Source organism: Hydractinia symbiolongicarpus, chromosome 1 (assembly GCF_029227915.1).
Source record: "Hydractinia symbiolongicarpus strain clone_291-10 chromosome 1, HSymV2.1, whole genome shotgun sequence".
In the NCBI taxonomy this organism is placed as follows: Eukaryota; Metazoa; Cnidaria; class Hydrozoa; order Anthoathecata; family Hydractiniidae; genus Hydractinia; species Hydractinia symbiolongicarpus.
In genome coordinates, this window is record NC_079875.1 from 29,591,747 (window position 1) to 29,613,215 (window position 21,469).

At 37.3% G+C, this 21,469-nt stretch overlaps 1 protein-coding gene across 1 annotated transcript; it reads right to left on the reverse strand.

Annotated features, from left to right (window-relative positions):
- Positions 1-3,438: 3,438 nt before the first annotated feature.
- LOC130629697 (uncharacterized) lies at positions 3,439-4,170 on the reverse strand. Its single transcript, XM_057443007.1, has one exon. The coding sequence runs from the start codon at positions 4,168-4,170 to the stop codon at positions 3,439-3,441; it is 732 nt and encodes a 243-aa protein (XP_057298990.1).
- Positions 4,171-21,469: the final 17,299 nt, after the last annotated feature.

The following is a 21,469-nucleotide window of genomic DNA, read 5'->3' on the forward strand; positions in this document are numbered from 1 at the left end:
CTGTTGCATTCAGTTGGCTGGTTGCAATCTGCTCCGGGAAGGTAGAGTGTACGATGTTCAACTTTTTCAGTGCTGTTTTTGATAGAAAAAATCCTTTAACTTTGTCACATAAGTAAACAATTTCTGTGGTGGTCGATGTACCGACGGTGATGTCAGCAATGATTGCGCCTTTAATACTGATGTCGTTATTGTTCACAGCGCGGAGACGATGTCGAGTTTTTATCAAAGCGTTTTTACTACAATTCAATTGTGAAAGCAGTTCTATTCCTGCTGTACATGTTTGAGCGCCAGTATCAGCGATGGCGCTAACTCTGGTAGGTTGAAGTTTATTCAAAGAAAACGATTTACAAAGTTTCTGATGTGCAGATGAGTTGAGTGAAATAGATATATTTACTGTTGGCTGTGGGGATGGTTTTTGTTCGATGAATTTATCATTTTCCCATTGTCCGTGAGGTACGCCATCTAGTCAGAAGGACTTGGTGATGCTACCAAGGAAGGAAGTTTCGGCTGGGTCGGATGGAACTGGGGCGTCTTGAATGGCGTTCGTCTTACTGCTCATGCAAACATTCGCGAAATGGTTAAGTTTTCCACAGTTATTACATTTTTTGCCTTGTGCTGGGCATTGCTCTCTTCCTTTTGGATGACGGTTGTGTCCACATCCTATGCATTTTCGATCCCCTTCCTGATAGTTTGGGCGATTGTTGCCTTGTGACTTCTGTCTTAAGTCACTACGTTTGTAGCGTTGGTAGTCGGATTTGACGCCGCTTACATCTGATTGGGCGGGCAATGATGGTTTGAAGTGCTCCGTGGCTTGGGCGGTTGCTTCGAGTGTAAGGAGGTGGTCTGTCATTTGGGTAAGTGTCTCTATGGAAGTCATTTCACTTAAGATCTTTGTGCGATGGGAGGAGCTCAATAATCCTGCTATGATTTGCGACATAATCATATTTTCGGAATACGATATTTCACAGTTTTGGTCATCGCAGTCACATTTACGTGAAAAGTTGCAGAGCGATTTGGTTGCATCGGGTGCATTGACTTCTGTGGTTTTGTATGTGTGAGCTCATTTGTGGCCAGAAGAATCGTCTTTTTGCATTTTCTCTCATTGCGCTGACGCCTTGGTGTCCGATGTGTAACTCTTCTAGTAGGGTACGTCGAAGAGCGCGTGGTATCAGGACGCGATCTTCAAGCATAATTAGATTGTCTACACAATATAAGTCATTTTTCAATCTCCAGTAGGGTAAGATATGTTGTGGTAAAATTTCTTTGTTGGTTGGAAATCCCTCGAGAATTGTACGGTGGAGATCTTTGTACTTGGCGTCTTCAGATGCTTTGCGTGAGATGTCCTCAAGGGAACACGAGTTGTTTTGGTTGAAACAGAGGTGGATAGAAGCCGAGATAGTAGCCTCGATCTTATCAGAGGTGTTTGACGGTGGTGAAAGCGGTATCCGGGACATGAAGTTTGCTCCTACGTTTTTCTTGCCCGGGATGTGGATTACTTGGAAGTTATACATTAGAGTCTTTTCTCTGATGTCTAACAGTCTTGGGTTTTTTAGCTCGAACAATCTCTTTTGTTAAATATTGGTACCAGAGACTCGTGGTCGACGGCGATAATTAGGTTAGGGCATCCCATTACAAACATTCGGCAAGATTGTAAGGCGAATAGTAAAGCGAGTGCTTCGCCTTCGACTGGTGCGTATCCGCTCTCTGCGGGGGATGTGAAGCGAGAACCAGCGTAGCATGTTTTCCAGTGGTTTTCTACGCACGTTGGCTTAATCGAAGGACACGAACAATGTTTTTGGAGAAGGGTGAAGCCGATACCAGTCTTGCTCCAGTCAGTCGTGACGCAGGTTTGTCGGTATATCTCGAAAGAGCGAACGCCTTCATCGATGCTGTCGAGGATCTTTTGTTTGGATTCTTGAAATACGCGCTCTAACGTCTCATCCCAATAGAATTTTCCATCATGTTTCAAGAGTTCTCTGAACGGAGTCATGACGGGTGCTTGTGCGAAGGCGTAGGAGACTTGGTTTACTAAGCCGAACCATGATCGAACACCGGTGATGTTGGTCGGCGATGGAAAGTTTTTAATGCCTTTTAAGATTTTTTGGTTTGGTTTGTAACCATGTGGTGTGATAACAAAACCAGCGAATTCAACGGTGTGTTTCGCGAATTGAAATTTCTCGGGATTAAACACTATCCCTTTGTTGGCACATAGTGTAATGTAGTTCATTGTGTGCCAAAATGCTGTTGCGATGTCAGAGTCCCAAAGGATCGAGTCGTCTACACAACGTTGGACACGGGGAAAGTCATTTGTTATATCGTCAAAGCGTTTCGTATACCCGTCTCCAGATCCATGGAATCCTTGTGGTGCTCGGAGGTAGCGGTATCTGCCCCATTCGGTGATGAATGTCGTTGCTTCTTTTGCGTCGTTGGCTAATGGAACGCTGTGGTATCCGTTCCAGGCGTCGAGGGTTGTCTTTTTTGGTTTGCGGTGGAACTACACTTACGATGTTGAAGGGTGATTGGCTGTAATGAGTTTCTCGTTTGGTAGATGCGTTTAGTTTTTGCAAATCTACTGTTCGACGGGGAGTGCCGTCGTTCTTGGGAACGGTAATCATCCGAGAACACCAGTTTGTAGGTGTCCTGGTTGGGACTGGTTCGACTATCCCCAAGTTTACATCTTGATCGAGTTGGTCTTTGACGGATTCTTTCCAGTGATGTGGTACTGGTATTGGTTTATGAACAGAGACGGGTTTTCGTCCTCACGAAATTGGATTTTTAATGGTTCGCCTGTCATCACTTGTAGCTTTTGGTGTTTGCAAGTGTTAAATGCACTACTCGAAAAGTATGTTTTGATCCAAACCTCTAATTGTTCTGTATACTCTGGTGTCGCTGGAAACGGAATCGTGTCAGGTATGGGTGGACATGGTAACGACGTGGACATCCGCACTCGGCAACGGAGTCGTCTGGTGAGTCTGTTGCATTCAGTTGGCTGGTTGCAATCTGCTCCGGGAAGGTAGAGTGTACGATGTTCAACTTTTTCAGTGCTGTTTTTGATAGAAAAAATCCTTTAACTTTGTCACATAAGTAAACAATTTCTGTGGTGGTCGATGTACCGACGGTGATGTCAGCAATGATTGCGCCTTTAATACTGATGTCGTTATTGTTCACAGCGCGGAGACGATGTCGAGTTTTTATCAAAGCGTTTTTACTACAATTCAATTGTGAAAGCAGTTCTATTCCTGCTGTACATGTTTGAGCGCCAGTATCAGCGATGGCGCTAACTCTGGTAGGTTGAAGTTTATTCAAAGAAAACGATTTACAAAGTTTCTGATGTGCAGATGAGTTGAGTGAAATAGATATATTTACTGTTGGCTGTGGGGATGGTTTTTGTTCGATGAATTTATCATTTTCCCATTGTCCGTGAGGTACGCCATCTAGTCAGAAGGACTCGGTGATGCTACCAAGGAAGGAAGTTTCGGCTGGGTCGGATGGAACTGGGGCGTCTTGAATGGCGTTCGTCTTACTGCTCATGCAAACATTCGCGAAATGGTTAAGTTTTCCACAGTTATTACATTTTTTGCCTTGTGCTGGGCATTGCTCTCTTCCTTTTGGATGACGGTTGTGTCCACATCCTATGCATTTTCGATCCCCTTCCTGATAGTTTGGGCGATTGTTGCCTTGTGACTTCTGTCTTAAGTCACTACGTTTGTAGCGTTGGTAGTCGGATTTGACGCCGCTTACATCTGATTGGGCGGGCAATGATGGTTTGAAGTGCTCCGTGGCTTGGGCGGTTGCTTCGAGTGTAAGGAGGTGGTCTGTCATTTGGGTAAGTGTCTCTATGGAAGTCATTTCACTTAAGATCTTTGTGCGATGGGAGGAGCTCAATAATCCTGCTATGATTTGCGACATAATCATATTTTCGGAATACGATATTTCACAGTTTTGGTCATCGCAGTCACATTTACGTGAAAAGTTGCAGAGCATCGCTTGAGATTTTAAACGGGAGATGAAGTGAGTGATCGTTTCGCTGTCACTTTGTCGCATTGAGATGAACTGTTGTCGGTAAACTTCAGGGTAAATCGTTTTTACTGCAACCGATTTGATGTATGATAGCAGTTCCGCTTCGGTGGCTCTATCGAGGGCGTCTGGCCCAACAAAGTTGTAAAGCATTTCATTCACGTTGGAATCGCAGGTGGAGCGTGGTTCATTCCTGATATCCTGTATGTTTTAAAGGTGGGTCATTTGTTTGTATCGTCTCCACGCATCCGTGAAGATTATCCATTTATTGTCACTGCAATCCGCAGAAATCGTCGGTCGGTCCGGCTTCGAACATCGATTTCTTTCGTTGGTAGATGGAGGTGCAGGTGCTTGGTTGTTCAGAGCTACGGCAGGGAGGACTTGGGACATGAATTTGGTCCATTGTTCCTGCATGACTTTCTGTTGCTTTTGCATTTCTAGCACCATGGCCAGAGCGGCGGTAGTTGCATCGGTGCCGGCGGGGGTCGGGGCGGTTGGGGCGGCGTCCTCAGGGTTCGACATTGCAATTCAAGGCGGGGTACGGCGATATAGCGGGAAATCTTTGAAGAGCGAATCGGCGTGTGACCACGATGGCGTAAATCCAAGATGGCGGTGTGACCAAGGAATAATAACAAGCGAGAGTGTTCGGAGCACTCACAAAACGACGAAAAAGTGAATACAATTGCGATAACAAAGCGAATTAGTGAGTAAACAATGTTCTGTAAAATGATGCAGCAAGTTCAAATATGTTTGATGTATGTGTAATCGTATAACTTTGAGTGAAATAACAAGTTTTCAGTGGTCTGTGAAAGTTTTTTTATTTGAATGTTTGTATAACTTACACAGTTCGAGTTCACGTTTGAACAAACGAATGATGGATTCGAGACATGGTTTGTTGAAGGAACAAGCGTCAAGGAATCGAAGGTTGTAGGTATGATTAAACTGCTCGCAGCGCCATGTATAAGGATGAGATCAATAACTGAGACAATGTTGTGACTTGCTGATATGCTATAATCTTGAATAATAATAAATGCTAGATCATAACGAGTAGAGTTCCTAACATAAGATAAATCGTAACAAGTAGGGTTCCTAAGATATAACGGGTAATATATATACAATAGATTTAAAGAGACTTTCTAGAAGAGCAAGGATAGAAGAAAATAGAGGATGCTTACAGTAAAAGCTAGCATTCATCATTAGCTCCACTGACACAAGAATTCGTAAGTCGTCAACCATCACATTTTTCCCAAACAAGCACAATGCCATAGAACTGTACAGGCAATTTCCATTGACCTGAGACCTGTAATAAAAATAGGTATTGCTAGCTATTCTAAAACTTTAACTACACATTTTGCCAAACTGCTGCCTATTAAAGGTTTGTTTATGAAATTCAACTTGCTCAATATATAAATAAACTAAGAATGCATCAACAAAAGAAACTGAACATATTTGAGATGACCTTTGCACATTTTAAAACAACAAAGATTATTCATAATCTTTTTTAAGACAATATTCAGCTGCATAGTTAGTGGTCATAGTAACAAAAACGCATAGCTATTATAGAAACAACAAAAGATAAACATAAACAACTCACTTCAACGTAATTGCGCAACCATCCTTCTTTGCTTTCACATAGGCAGAAAGGTAGTATTCTGCATGACAATTTCTTTGGATACAACCAAAAGTAAGTTGTTTTTGCAACACGTTAGTAGATGGCAAAACAGAATTACATTTAAACTTTTTATTTAATTCGGCGTAAATTTGAGGTAGCTCATCAAAATTTTCGTTTTCAAAAACTAACTCCACACGCTCTCTCAAGCTCTTGCAAGCCATGTTGAGAACGGAAAGAATCTACCGCATGCCTTACTTATATTTATAACAACATGCTACAAATTTTGACAGGTTTGTTTAAAACTTTCTGACTAAAAATAGGTCAGGCCCACATAGGTTGATTCTAGTCAACAGTGAAAGCCTCACGGGATAACCTAGAGCCAAGACTGGCTGGCTTCAAAATTTCTGACTAAAAATAGGTCAGGCCAAGATAGGTTGACTCTAGTGTATGGTGAAAGCCTCACGGGATAACCTAGAGCCAAGACTGGCTGGCTTCAAAATTTCTGACTCAAAATAGGTCAGGCCAACATAGGTTTGATTCTTGTCGACGGTAAAAGCCTCGCGGGATAACCTAGAGCCAAGACTGGGCTGACTTCAAAATTTCTGACTCAAAATAGGTCGAGCCCACATAGGTTTGATTCTAGTCGACGGTAAAAGCCTCGCGGGATAACCTAGAGCCAAGACTGGCTAACACAGGTCAGGTCAACATAGGTTGATCCAATTAGCGTTATGAGAAAACAAGGAGAAATATTTCGATCTTCAGATTCTGGGTAAATTCGACAGAATTCGATTTCAATCCTCGGCATTATTTTACTAGGTCGCGTGACAGGGTTGACCTAGTCTAAATCCGCGCCTGAATAGCTACTTAGGTTCAGAAATATGGGTGGAAACCTACCTGCCCTTGGTTAAAGTTCTGTTCATCTTTTCAAATGAATTGTGTCCTTTTTATTTTTTTATAATTTTTTTAATTAATTCCTTGTAAAAAGGGAGAATTGTGCTTTTAGAGGCATTTACTCTAGAGGAGTACAACATCTACCTTATTTGAGGTTGAGATCATCATTTGTAAATTATTTTCTCTCAGAGAATAGTTATAGTTCCAAGTTGGGCAGTACTCATGCTTGTAATAAGCAAGAAAGTGTATTCAGCACCTCCTGGGAGCCTAATCCCAATTTTATTTACATCCACCGTCCCTGTAGACAAAATACTTCAGTGCAGTTTGCTGTATTGTAAACCTTTTTATTTCACGCATACATATCGTTACTGTTATTTGCCCAGGATTACCTATTAAGGTTCTAATGATTCTGTTATCAATGAGGGTCCTATGAAAAGCGTCTAGTACATTTAAAGCATGGTATTCTGGGTTGCCACCACTGGTTTCCAAGTCTGCCTTTCTAAGGGGCGGTTTTTTGGTCAGTCCAGCTTTTTTGTTTCCAGGTGTACTGCTTTTCAGTCTTAGTCACAACCTTTCTAAGGGCTGGTTTTCAAGTCTACCTTTCTAAGCCCTGGGCTCTGAGTCAGTAGGTATAAGCAACAAAAATATGATTTGTAATTGTCGACTCTTCTTTTTCCAATGTTTAATAAAGTTATTGGTTTTGGCGGATGGTGTCAATGAATGTGGCTGGTGTCTTACAGGAGGCAGGGGATGCTTACTCAAGGGGCTGTGCCAGATCCCAAGCATGAGTAAATTTCACCAATCCTCATGTTTCCACATTCATAGGTCTTTATTTCAGTACAGCCGAGATCAATTAGCTTTTCGGTCATCCCTGTAAAGGGGAGAAAACAGAAGTTTTCCAGTTGCTTCTTAAAAGGCTAGTTATATCTGCATTGCGATGTAATTACTCCTTTTCTCTCTCCCATTAGAGCTACGTAAGGCATGCAAGTACAACAGTTGCTCAAGATACAATGCTATTCTCCTGCAAAAACGATCAATCTACACTTTTATAGCTTCTGCCATGGCTCGGACCGTGCTTAAACCGAAGACCTTCTGCATCGCTCTGTCATAAAGCCCACAGTTGGTTAGATACTTTGGTTAGTTCTATGAAATTAATGCCAGTAATGAAAGGCAGAGCGCAGCTCTTGCATTTTCTTTATTTAATGTTCCAGAACTTTGGTTAAATCTTCTTAAAGTGGCACTGTTTGGGGTTTTCTCAGATTATCTGTCTGTTGTGCTTAGCCTGTAAGTAGCATCTGCAAAAAATATTGCTTCCACTTCTTCCAAAAAACTAACAACCTGCCAACTCATTCTGCTTCCTCATCTTTACCTTTATTAAACAAGTAGAACTGCAATAATTGTGCTGCTCGTTTGATCAGGTAATAAAGATTTCCCTTCAAACCAGCATTCATGTCATTCCTTCTGCTTTTTCTGTACTCGATGGAACTTGCCAGACAGTCAAAATTCCGCCAATTGGACATGTCATGGCTATCCTTGTGTTCATGTAACACATCTTTACTTTAAAGTGGTTATAACAATGAGCTATCGCCTCATGTACCTGTCTTACAGCCCTCGACACCCCAAACACTTTGTCCTTCTTCCCTTTCAATTGCCAGAAAAATCGAGATGCGATGTGCATGACTTGTCAGTTCGACATATCTTCCCAATACTGTTTTTTCTACCTGTCTTACAGCCCTCGACACCCCAAACACTTTGTCCTTCTTCCCTTTCAATTGCCAGAAAATCGAGATGCGATGTGCATGACTTGTCAGTTCGACATATCTTTCCAATACTGTTGTTTCTAAATTTTGCAACAATTCTGTCCAAAAAAAACAAGATTGTAGTTTTCATGCTCCTCCACTTCAAGTAATGACAGTGGAACAGACCATTTGTCATTGCAGTGCATTTCTTTTAATGTCTGAAGTAATTTTCCTTAATAACATTAACATCACAATGGCTGCAGCGAGACGAAGGTTTGTCTTTTTTGTTATCTTCTTTACTTCCATATTTGGAAGAATCATTTGCTGATTGTTCTTTGTTAAACAATACAATGTCTTTTTTTCGAATTGTTGAATCTTTGGCAATTTCAATGCATACGTTTTTGTTGTTGTGATGTTTCTTTTTAAATGTCTACTCAATTTTTATCTCATTTTCAAACATAATGGGCCTAATCGTTTGGGCCTTTTTGATTCGCCCTGTTTCCTCTGAAATGAGGGAAAACTGAAAAGAATATTTTAATATTAACACCTTTTTAAAAAAGCATCAGGAAAATTGGGTTCGTTCCTAATTCTGTGCAGTCTTGGCAACAGCCCGCTTGCTTGCATCCAAGTAATCACAGATTTTGGGAGTTCAAAATCTTTTTAAATAAAAGTACTTACAGCTAAGTGTAAATTTGAAACACCGATATTTTTTCCCTTAACTCTTTAAGTTATTTCTTTTACTTTTTTTATAAATTAGCAAAATTATTTCTTACGACGAATATGTAGTCAAATAACAAAAGTGTTTTACATTATATGCAAATAAGTGTTAATAAGTTACTGGAGCTCAATATTTATATTAAAAACATATTTTATATAGAGAACATTATGGCACATACCTTTCAATTTTGGAAATTATTGCACCATTATTTAGAACTGGTTATTGGTCCGTGGAAAAATCTACGGGTTCCCTTATCCTGCATTTTGTGTAGTTGGCTACTGCGCTACTATTTTGGGCAGAGACTGTTATTAGATAGAGCTATTATTGGTGGTAATTCTTTAAACAACGCAGTTTTGGAAGTGGTCAACTATTATCTTCTTTTGTGGTGTCTATGGTTCTTCTTATTCTTATTCTTCGTTACTAATATATTGTCAAAAAGGACAAAAAAAGACTGTTTAAAGCGGTAGTAATGTCCACATGTCAGCTTTCTTTTAATTGTTACTTGTAAATCATGGTTTAATTTTTTTTCTTTTTTCACGACCATTACTTTCCTAATTATTTTTCCTTAAATTTCATCACTTTCAGGATCAAACAATAGACTTAGTCATGTCACCAAAATCTGTACCTTCGATTGGGCTATTTTTCGTGAGGTACCGCTATTTAGCAAATAGTGAAGAGGGGTAGCAGAGACAGACGCTAACGTTTCTCTCTCAAGCTATATGCAAAATTAAAAATAATTTAAGAATAAAGGATTATTGTTTTTTTTTCTTTTTTTTTTTTTTTTGTCTATAAAAATGAGTATATTTTGTGTAAAAAAATTAATAGAACAAGTATCACAGTGGTGGACTGTACCTGTGAAAGAAGTTACATTGTCTGATGTTAATTCCGTCATGTGGTCACAATAGTTTTGATGCCAGCACCGTTACAACTATTATCCCAGACTATTCAGTATCTTTTTAAGTTCTAGTGAAAAGAAAAAAAATAATTGGCACAATTTATACATGAAAAGGTGTTAAAGAAGTGTCAATGTTTATGGTCAAACACTAAAATAAATAAATTTTCTTAATGTGAAATTACATTGTTTACTTTGGGAAAGCATGTACTTAGTTGTATTTCCATCACGTGACAAGTAGCTATTAACTTGTTCAGCTTCTTCGACTGATGTCTGGAGAACATGATTTGGAATCATGTTATTGACATAGCATTAAATCAAACTGAAAATTAAAACATCTGTATGTATATGACCTGACAAGACATCTGGTGTAGTTTCGCCAGGCATTACTGAGACTGGGAGTTTCATTTGATCGGAGATAAACGAGTCGTGTAAATTAAGCTATAGACAATATTTATAAGTATTAACAATTGCAAATTATCACCCGCAGCATATTCGTATCTCTTCATTTATTTCTGTCAAGGTTTTCTTTGGTACATTTCCCAAAGTTTGATTCGGATCAAGAGTCATTTTTTGTGCACAATGATCGAACTTTATCGCATATTTTAACGAGTTGAAATGCCACAAAGCAAATTAAAATACCTCTTTTTTCTCCTTAACTAGGTTAAAAGTCATACATTTTAGCCATATGTTATACTGTTTACTCTTCCGTACAAACAAGACAACATTAATAAGGAAATCCTAAAAGTGCATTAAAAAGGACAAATACTTCTTCACTGACAGTTGGGCATACGATTGTTTCTCGCATTACTTGGCAAGAAACTCATTTCTAATGATGTTCTGGTCCAGGAGGGCTGCCAAGTCATCCGTTTTCATAGCTTTCATAATATTTTGAATGTTTAAAACTTCACTAGATGCGGTACTGGCATCTAATCTCCCTCCATCAACTGACGTCAACTGACAGGTATCGAAAATTGCGTTTCTTGAATACACTTTTCCGTGGCCATACATGTAGACTGTTTTATGTGTTTTTTATTTTAATTCGGTACATATCCTTTTCTAAAAGCGCTTCCCTAAGTTCTTTACAATGATGCCTTCATTAGAATTTACGCATATTAAAAACTTGTCTAGTTTTCCCGATAGTTCATCTTTCTTCTCCAAAAACATTCTATCTCGCAACCTTTTCACTTATTTGACAAGAAGGTAATTCAAGTTAAGCCGCATTCCAGCCTTTAAACTTTTATATTCTATCATTGTTACGATATAAATGGCATTGCACAGATCTTCAAAATTGTCCCTAACAAACGAACTAATGTCAGAAAAACCTGCCATAGTCTTAAGCGTTTCATAAAAACTTCCTAGTTGGCGCATATCTGCTCAAAACTCTTTAGAATAGAAGCACAACGAGTTGTGCCTAAAAAGGAGTCCAGATGATACTTATTACTTTTTCTCTTCGAATCTGTTAAAAAGACCTGAGTCTTGGAATACGCCTGAGTTTAAGATCATTTGACACTCGGTTACCTGATTTATGCCCATAACACATGTGGAAAGCTACAGCCAGGGTCACAAGTCCTGGCGCGCAGATAGTTGTTTGCTTCTTAAACACATTCTCTAAAGAATAATTTTTAATTTATCCGTTAAAGGATATTCACGTTATGATAAGTTTTATTTATCTCATTTGTACCTATTCAATTCATTTTGAATTGCTTTAATATTTATTGTTTAGTGTTGTGTTCTGTCGCTGTTGTATTTTTCTGCCTTTTACGGTCAATGTGTTTAGGAAATCCTTCCAAGAAGGGGGATTTTGCTTTTTTGAAAAATCTCTAGAGGGTTGCAACCTCTAACTATAGTAGAACCAGCTGTCATTAGACAAGAAATATCATTACAGCTAGCTGTTTTGTCACCTCATCATCATTGTCTTTTTATGACGCTGCAATTTTGCAAACATTTTGCCACAGCGTTGTTTCATAAAGAGCATACTTTCAAAAATCTTGCGAATCTCTCTTGACTAAAGAAACAATATATGCTGGAGTATTTGGAACGTGAATGCTAAAGAGATGATGTAAACACACAGTTCCACCGCCAAGCAAAGTGTTAAAATCCCGTTGGTTTACCATAAGATAAAATATAAAGTAGCTGTCAAAAAAGGCATGTTAAAAAATAGTGGCATGTTAGCGGTAGCAAAGAGGTACTTCATTAAAAAAACCATATTTAAGTGAGTAACCTTGATTAAAAATCCTTTATTTAACGTCATCTATGCATAAATCGAAAAGATTTAATACTTGGGATGTTTTCAGTTCAGTAAGTTTCCGTATCTTAGTTATAAAACTGTAGTCTATGTTACGTACTGACTTGTATCAGGTTTTCGTTCAGTGATTTGACTCGTGTTTGCAAAAATTTCCCTCAGTTTGTTTCCATTTTTAGATTTGCTCAGAAAGCCATGGTTTTTTAAAAATACTTTAAACAACAGTAAAATTTAAAATCATTCCTTCGTCTTAGCTAAAAAGATTCACCCAAAACCCAGATAAAATACCAAAAAACACAAATAATATAGTGTAAAAAATGACATATTCTGCAATTGTCGTCAAAAAGACTAAAAAAATAGATACTTGACATAATTCATTTCTAATTGTTGACAAAAAGTCTGCATTCCAATCCAAATCGCCAATGGCGTTAGACACTTGTCTGGTTACAGCATGACTTTAGTGTCATCGTCAGTTTTGCAAATATTCTCCTCTTCATCTATTTCCGATTCTTCAATTTCACATAAAGATTTCGGATCGAGAAAATGTCCAAACGCCAAAAGTAATGTTACAATCGTTTATATCCTACCCAATCCAGCAGGATTAGAAACCTACAAAAAGATTGTCGCTTTATAATCCGGGTCTTTTTCTCCTTCTTGTGCAGAATTAAGTTCACCGATATATTCTCCTATGGATTCATCCTTCTTAATTAGTCTAGTTACAAAGACTCCAAAACCTACAGAAAAGCAAAGACGAACTAAATTAGGTAAGTTTCCTAAAATATTTTCTTCATCAGTTTAATTAATTTAATTACTTTAAACGAGGCTCTGCGCAAAATAATGGTAATAAAAAATATTACCTATCACATCATCAATTTTGTGCTTTTCGATATGATATGGGTTTGTGCGAGAACGTATATGGTGTTTCGCAACATCACACAGAGTATCTGGCTCTCTTTTTCTTGCCCTTCTCCGAACAGTCTAAAATTATGTGTAACCACAAAGAATATTAACGAGGATCGGATAAGTATTTAGCAGACGGCAAGTAAATTATCTTAAATCATACTTAAATAGTATATGCTGACAAATTATTACTTTAATGTATGGATGTGAAGATGAATATCTTTGACCACTGAAATATGAGTTTAAGAATAATTGTGACAAGGCACTTGAAGGTCTTTCTGAAATTTGGTAAAATTAGAATTGAAATGTTATTTTTAACAATCTGCCTAAGAAACGACTTCGGTCATAAAATCATGGTGACCACTGTCCTGGAATGTCCTGGAATTTAGTTTTTGTCCTGGAATGTCCTGGACTTTCCTTTTTTAGAGATTGTCCTGGAATGTCCTGGAATTTAGTTTGAAGGCTGCATATTTAATTTTTAAGGATCATCAAATTCTTTTTTTCAGGCTCATCAAATTCTTTTTTTCAGGCTTTCTTGCTTGATTTCTAGTTTTATCATTGGTTTAGTATCTACCATGGTATATCTATGTTATATTTCACTTGACCTTACCTAACAATTAAGTTTCTTATAGTTTACTTTTTATTTCTGTTTAGAACTAGACTAAAAGAGATTACTAATGATATAATAATGCCAAGGAAATCAAATTTTTTAGACGACTGACTAAAAGATCCGAATTACAAGAGGTGGCTTTCCAAAAAAAATGAAAGCTTTGAAAGATGTAAATATTGCTCGAAAGATATTTGCGTCACAAATATGGGCGAAGCAGCTATCAAAAGTCATAAAAAAAGTAAAAAACACACTGAAAGAGAACCTGTTAATTCTTCTGTTCTCCCTTTTGTTACCGGTAACCAAAATGTAACAGATTCTTCCAAGCTAACGTACTCTTCTGAGCCAACATCCTCTTCTGAGCCTACATCCTCTGGTAAAGCAAGTTCCTCAACTAAACCCTGTCAAGGTACTTTAGATTCCATGTTTGAGATGGTCTTGCTCCATATTTCTTAGAAGTCTTGATGGAAGAAGTCAAGAAATCACCTACATATTCGTTATCCTTTGATGAAAGTTTAAACAAAAAACTACAAAAGGGACAAATGGATATTTTGGTCAGATATTGGGATAATGAGAAAGATATTTCCATAACAAGGTACATGAACTCTGAATTCATGGGTGGTGCAAATGCAGAGCAAATGCAGAGGAAATACTCGAAACTTTTTTGAATGGGTCCAAATCTCTTGATCCAAAAAGTCTTATGCAAATATCTTCAGATGGACCAAATGTCAACCTAAAGTTTCTTACTTTATTTTCTGAAAAACGTGATCTTGATGAACTAGCTGGTCTAGTGAATATCGGAACATGTGAAATCATTTGCAGTTCTTCAAAAAGCAGTTAAAGATCCCTTGATGCCTACAAAACTCAAGTTGGTTCTCAAAGCTCATTGATGATGTTGTACCTGAACACCAGGAAAAGTTTCTCTCATTTGAAAAGTTTGATCAAAGGCTAGATACATTCTTTGCCCAGTTTCTAAAAACAAAAGGTTTTGAGTCTTTATGGAGTATTTTTAAGCTCGTATTCTGGCTGAGTCACGGACAATCTGCTATTGAACGAGGCTTCAAAGCAAATAAAGAATTCATTAAAGAGAACCAGTCAGAATGTTCGCTGAAATCATTAAGTGTTCTGCACAATCACATGATTGCAAAAGAAGTGCGAGCACACAACATTCCAATTACAAGGGAATTAGTTAAGTCTGTCAAGTGTGCAAGATCGCGTTATGTTGAAATTAATAATGAAAAGAAGAAGTTAAAAGTGGATTCTGGAAAAGCATTGAAACGAAAGGTTATTTCAACTGAAATTGAAGATGTGCAAAGGAAAAAACAATTCCTCCACACCAGTATAAACACTCTCATTAAAGATGCTGATGAATTGGCATTGAAAGCACACACAAATGCTGACTTTCAAATCCTTATACGATCAAACGATTTACGAATGTTAGCCAACACCAAGAAGGAACATTTTGACGAGTTGGTTCAGATGGAGCAAGCATTAATACTTCGAAAGGATTCCATTGTTTGATTTGAAAAGTATTTTGTAGTCTTACGTTGCTATTTTGTTATTGGGGTTAATTTTTGTTTGGCTAGCTAGTGTTTATTTTAGTTCAGAGATTGAATTCTTATGTTGTTACAGCTTTTAGTTTTAAGCTCAAAGAAATACATGACTTTACTTTATTTGTTGTCCTGGATTGTTCTGGAATTTTTTATTTTTTTTCAATTTTGTCCTGAAATGTCCTGGATTTTAATTTAAAATGTCCTGGAAAAAAAGGTAAAATGTCCTGGAATGTCCTGGAATTTGAAAGTTTTTTTTGAGTAGTCACCATGAAAATCTATGCACAGTGTAGCAAATCTACTTAATTTTTATTTCGAAATTATGTCTCTTTTGCAAAACATGTACCGTGTTTCAAGTACGATGAAATTTTTTTTGATTGAAAAGAATGTGTTTTAAATTTCATTACTTACCACAACAGAATCTTCAACCTTACTTTGAAACACTTCTAGAGCTTGTGTTGCATTTGGTTTATCTGAATTGTGAGACCAGCAATTTGAAAGTAAGCAATTAATTTGATTTGCTTCTTCACCATATAGCACCTTTAAGTTATTAAGGTTAGGTGTTTGCCCCGGTCCCATGGTGAGTTTAACTTACTTTTACAACTTCGAACAATGTTATGCCTAGGGCGTAAATATAAGAATTTGTTGATGCCTCATTACCGCCTTTGATTAGCTCTGGTGAAATATATGCCAATGTTGTGCCTGAAACAGAGATTACACAAAAGTTAATATTAAAATTTCAAAATATTTTAATATTTTTATTTTACTTTACGCGCCAAGTAATGGGTTTTTCGTTAAAGTAGTAAGTATCGTATCCTTGAAAACGGCAACTTCACTAAAATCGTGTTTTATCTTTAATGAGGCATTAGCTGCTTTTAAAATTGCTTTTTTTGAGAGCATCTGTTGGAACATTTTTACAGCAGCAGTCTTTTCTCGCAATGTGTGTTTAAACACTACTGCCGACGACCCTTTTCCAATTATGCCACCAGAAGCGTTCAGTGGTGTGTCAAAAAACTGTTTTATTTGCTCTGTACATGAAAGGTCAATTTTTTTTAAAACTAAATCCGGCCATAATTTTACGCAACCATATCTAAAAAAAATAATTCACTATTAGTTAGAACTTACTCATCTTGAGTGGTAACACTTTTGTCTTGCTCCATCCAACATTGAAAGCTTCTCGCGGACAACGAACGCAATCGGTCTTTACGTTTGTGGGGTTACAAAGTTTTGGTCTCAGTAAATCAAGACAAAATCGCAGTCTAATATTAGCACCTCTGAGCAAGTAAGTCCATTTCTTCAACTGTCCTTGACATCGACTGTACAATCTTTAATAAATAACTTTTTGGAGAGCGAAGAATTGTCAGTTGTCAACTCGTACTTCTGTCACTACTGCAATATTTACCAAACTGCAACAGTTAAAGAAGAGGTCGCAGAGTTCAGTTCAATTTTGGTTCTGCAATTAAAATGCTTTGCCTATAACAAAGGTCTTGTGTCTAAGGTTAGTTCTCCTGTCACATCTTACCCGAGCACTGTTTCTATACCTATCACCATAGACAGTGAAGTCTCTTGTCGCAAGCACTACAACTTAAGGGTTGTAATTAACCACTCAGGAAATTTGAACAATGGCCACTATACACTGTTGCTTATAACCAAATGCATGATAAGTGGTTTTATCGCAACGACAGAGCAGTGGTCTCTTGCAAACAAGGCTTGCTAAGTGTTGTACAACCTTACATCCTTTTCCTTGAAAAGCTTAGGTAAATTGCAATCAACACCACAACTTCCGGTTTATGTCAGCAAGGGGGTTTGACTATTCTACTCGACTTATTACCCTAGTCAAAAACAAAGCACAGTCTTTTATTTGGAGAGTGACGACTCCACTTCTTACCCCAGTCACACAAGATTGTCCAGAGTAGGACAGATGAAAAGGTATGGATGAAAGAAATGTCTAGTTCCTGCTGAAGACTGTTTGCAGACCTCTTTTGTGGTGACTCAACTAGACATTTGGGTACCTTGGTTCAGGAATATGAGTCGAAACCTTTGTACCCTTTACAGAAGTCCTGTCCTACTCTCTCTGTCTGTTTGTTTGTTCAGTTTTTGTGCTAATCATCTCCTTGGAAAAAGAAAGAATTGTGTTCTTTTATATGAGCATATTCTTTTGAGGAAACAAAATCTCTAGAATTTAAGAGTGAAGACTTAACTGGTCGAGTTTATCATTGTGCGTGCCCTTTGTAATTTTCATTCTTCTCATAAGTAATTCGGCAAAACTCTTACCAGTTGTAGTGTAAGGAGTTATTCGGTATGTGAACAAAAAATCGATTCAGTTTAACGTTAAGGAGACTTTAGACCAATCCATTTGTTGCGGGATGATATGATGCTGACAAAATCTGTCTGGTTCCATTCATTCGAAGAAATTCCTTGAATTCTTTACTAATAAATGCCGGACGGACCCTTATCTGAAAGACAAATTTCCGGTAATCCATGGCTAGGAAACACGGAAGAAAATTTACCATTTTAAATATTTTAAATTGCGCCTAACAATGATGTCGATGTTAGTTTTCTGGATTTGCAATAAATTTTTTACACTGAATCTTCAGCCACAATTTACTTGCAAAATATTAGCAGGTTACCTGCAGGTAGTACAAAAGGTTTGCTCAATTAACACAAAAATGTTCAATAAATCAAACTCTACAGTTGAGAACCCCTTCTGTTTGAAAGGATTAAGTTCATTTAACTATTACTTTTATTCACATGATCAGGACTTTGTCTCAAAATTTTGTAACATTATTGACAAGGTCCCTATATTTCGGCTTTCAAGGTTGAAACGAAAGACATCAGCTGGCTTTCCGTTACTACTATCTAAAAAAAGCCTTTAGTTCTTTATTGCTAGTTCTATAGCCTCATACATTACATAACTTTATAGTGGTGGTCCTACGCCATTCTCGCTACTCCCTTTCTTCTTGAGAAATGATTTTCTCGTCATTTTCCACATCTACAGCTTCTTCCTCCTCATCTAAACTGTCGTCTTTAATAGCTTTTCGACTATTTTAACAGGTTGATGGTTGTAACAAGCAATTGCAATGACTTTCTCATCACTTGATTTATCTTCTAAATTTTGTGGTTCGGCGGTGGTTTGTTGTTTTGGTTGCATAGTTGTTTTCATCGGCGTTGGACAAAAGTCGTTGCATTTCTTTAACAGTTTACAGTGCAGTCTTTTTACTTTTGGTCCATCTCGAATAGTGAATACCGACACATTAGCATCGATATTTTTTAGTTGTGGAGCTTCTTGCTGCCTGATTGTGCAGGTTACGTAGAAAAATCTAACACCACTATTTATGTTGTGAACTCAACCTTTTTGTCATATATTTACTGTTGTATTTGTTATTTCTGACGATTTTATCATTTCCAAGTTCAAAAGCTTGATTCATCAATTGCTTTCATTACTCAACAATCTTGTTTCCTATGTTACAAAGAAATCTGCACTTCTGCTCACATTCTTGGTGCTTGTAAAACTGCTTTTTCCCAGGGAAGATATACCTTCAGACACCATTCTGTACTTACCCACTTAGTAGAAACTTTGAAAAAGTTGATTTTTAAACTTCCTTCTGAACCTTCTAAAAAATGCCACAAAATAACCTTCGAATATGCGTCCACAATTACTAGGAGCATCTTTCCCAAGAAAGGTCTCTCTCCCACGAATGGATCAGCGCACGGTTTGTCTAAAACAAAATGTTTTGCAATGGTATTTTAAGAATAATTACACTTTCAAAATTCCATGCATGAATATTTTGTTCCGTTTAGAAAATGGAAAATTTAACTAACAGTCTGGAATAATAAAATAGCTATAGATATACCAACATTATATGACATGCTCATGAAGACATTCTTGATATCCATCTTGACATTTTGGGGATCTGTATCGTAAAACCCATCTTGGCTTCTCATGTTTGTAAAAAGATTGTATGTATCTCCGCATACCTTGATTTATTTCTCACCTTGCTCTTTACCGATGAAATGCATGACTTTCATGCTCAATTATGGGTCCACCTCATCTCAGTAAGGGTGTCATCTCTTAGACATTCTCATCCTTGACTGATGACTCTATTCCTTAAATCTGCGAAAGACGTTGTTCGCCAAGTCACTGTATTAAAATTTTTACACCTATTGATTATGCGTGCAATCGAACCCACCCGCAAACAAATTAAATAAGGATTTTTGATGATCCATATAGTTTAAGACAAAAATTCAGGAATTGATGCTCTGAAGATGGAGTTTACTTCTATATTAAAAATTTTTTTAAAATATTAACTCATTTTTCATTATACAAGCAGTATTTATGAAGATTAGTATTGATGAGGGGTCATGAAGATTAGTATTGATGAGGAGTCACGACAAGATTTCTTCAAGAGGCCGTCTTTCAAAGATCAAAAAGCGTTATGGGCCATCTGTAAAGTGATCTTTACATTATCACACAGCCAATCTGCTGTTGAACGGGGATTTAGTATCAATAAAGAAATGTTGATTGAGAATCTTCAAGAGAAATCTATTGTTAGCGAAAGAGTTGTATATGACCACCTACAATCATCCATTGTGGATATGCATGAGTATCAATTGAGTAATGGTCTGTTGAAAAGTTGTAAAGCTGCCAGACAAAGATGCGGAACACATCTGGAAGACCAAAAAAGAAAAGAAATCAACAATGTTAAAAACCATAAGAAAAGATTAATCTCATCCATCAATGCACCGAACACGGATATTGAAAAACTCTGCTACAAAGCTGAGGAATCTGAGAACATGGACTTTTTAGTTAAAGCAAATGCTTTAAGAAGGAAGGTCACCGAAAAGAAAGCTAACATAGCCGAACTAGATAAAGCTGTGGAGAAGCTAACTAAGGATCTTCAAAAAGAAAAGTAACGTCAATGCTCACAGACTCCATATAGGATATTAGTTGATATTTGTTGTTTTTCTAGTCTATTTTTTTCTAAAGTTCTGATTTTATATGAATATTCTGTATGAATATATATGTTCTTTAAATTTTGACACGATTTTGTTGTTTTTCATCATGTAGAAAAAAGTCATGGAAAAGTCATGGAATTTCTTTTACCAAATTCTGTGGATGGTAGACAATTTTGCCGGAAAATTACGTAATTGTCACGTGACTTTTTCGCCCCGAGAATGGGAAAACCAGATTGCAATGTCATCCGCAAATTGTGTTTGGATCACTTGGGTTGTTGGGATAGGGAGGTAATTAACAAATAATCTATATAAGATAGGGCTCAAATGGAATGCCATTCCTTCTACCCCATCAACTACTATCCTGATTCCTCTATTTGTTAGGAAACTTTTTATCCAAAACAGAGTTTTTTTTGTTGATATTCATTTTTTGAAGGTTCCAGATGAGTCCGCTATGCCACACTCTGTCAAAGGCTTTCTCTACATCCAAAAAGATGTCCGTGGTGGTTCTGTTTCTATTAAAACTTTCTGTTACAAATTGACTAAGTCTGAATATCTGATAATGTCATTTATCATGTTTACTATTTCCTTGCGGGAAATGTTTTCTTCCCTGTTTCTGCATAAAAGATTGGTGATTTGCTTCAACCAAAAAATTAAAACCCTGAAGTAGACCAAAAGCCCTGGAGTATTTTCAGCGTTCCTGCGAGTCAGCACCCTCGTTAACCAAATTTTAAATCCGAAATAGAAGTTTGCATGAATTAAAGTTACCATTTAAGGTTCTAGCATTGGCTGATGATTTTTCTCAAAATGTAGGCTAGCCCGGCTTTAGGCATAGCACTCTTTCGACTAATGTATACCACGGAATGTCCCAGCATCCAAGTTTTCCTTTTCCCAAGATTTTTTAATATCAGTTTTATTTCTTTTTTTTTGGTTTCGCTTTCCTTCTCCTTCAATTTTGAATTTGATATTATAGTCAGAACTTTTGTGAATTAAAACCCTGAAGTAGACCAAAAGCCCTGGAGTATTTTCAGCGTTCCTGCGAGTCAGCACCCTCGTTAACCAAATTTTAAATCCGAAATAGAAGTTTGCATGAATTAAAGTTACCATTTAAGGTTCTAGCATTGGCTGATGATTTTTCTCAAAATGTAGGCTAGCCCGGCTTTAGGCATAGCACTCTTTCGACTAATGTATACCACGGAATGTCCCAGCATCCAAGTTTTCCTTTTCCCAAGATTTTTTAATATCAGTTTTATTTCTTTTTTTTTGGTTTCGCTTTCCTTCTCCTTCAATTTTGAATTTGATATTTTAGTCAGAACTTTTGTGAATGGCGTGTCATAAATTTTAT

Excerpts from the sequence above, each read along its gene's own strand:
- LOC130629697 (XM_057443007.1), bottom strand. The coding sequence starts at position 4,170 with ATGCTTTACAACTTTGTTGGGCCAGACGCCCTCGATAGAGCCACCGAA.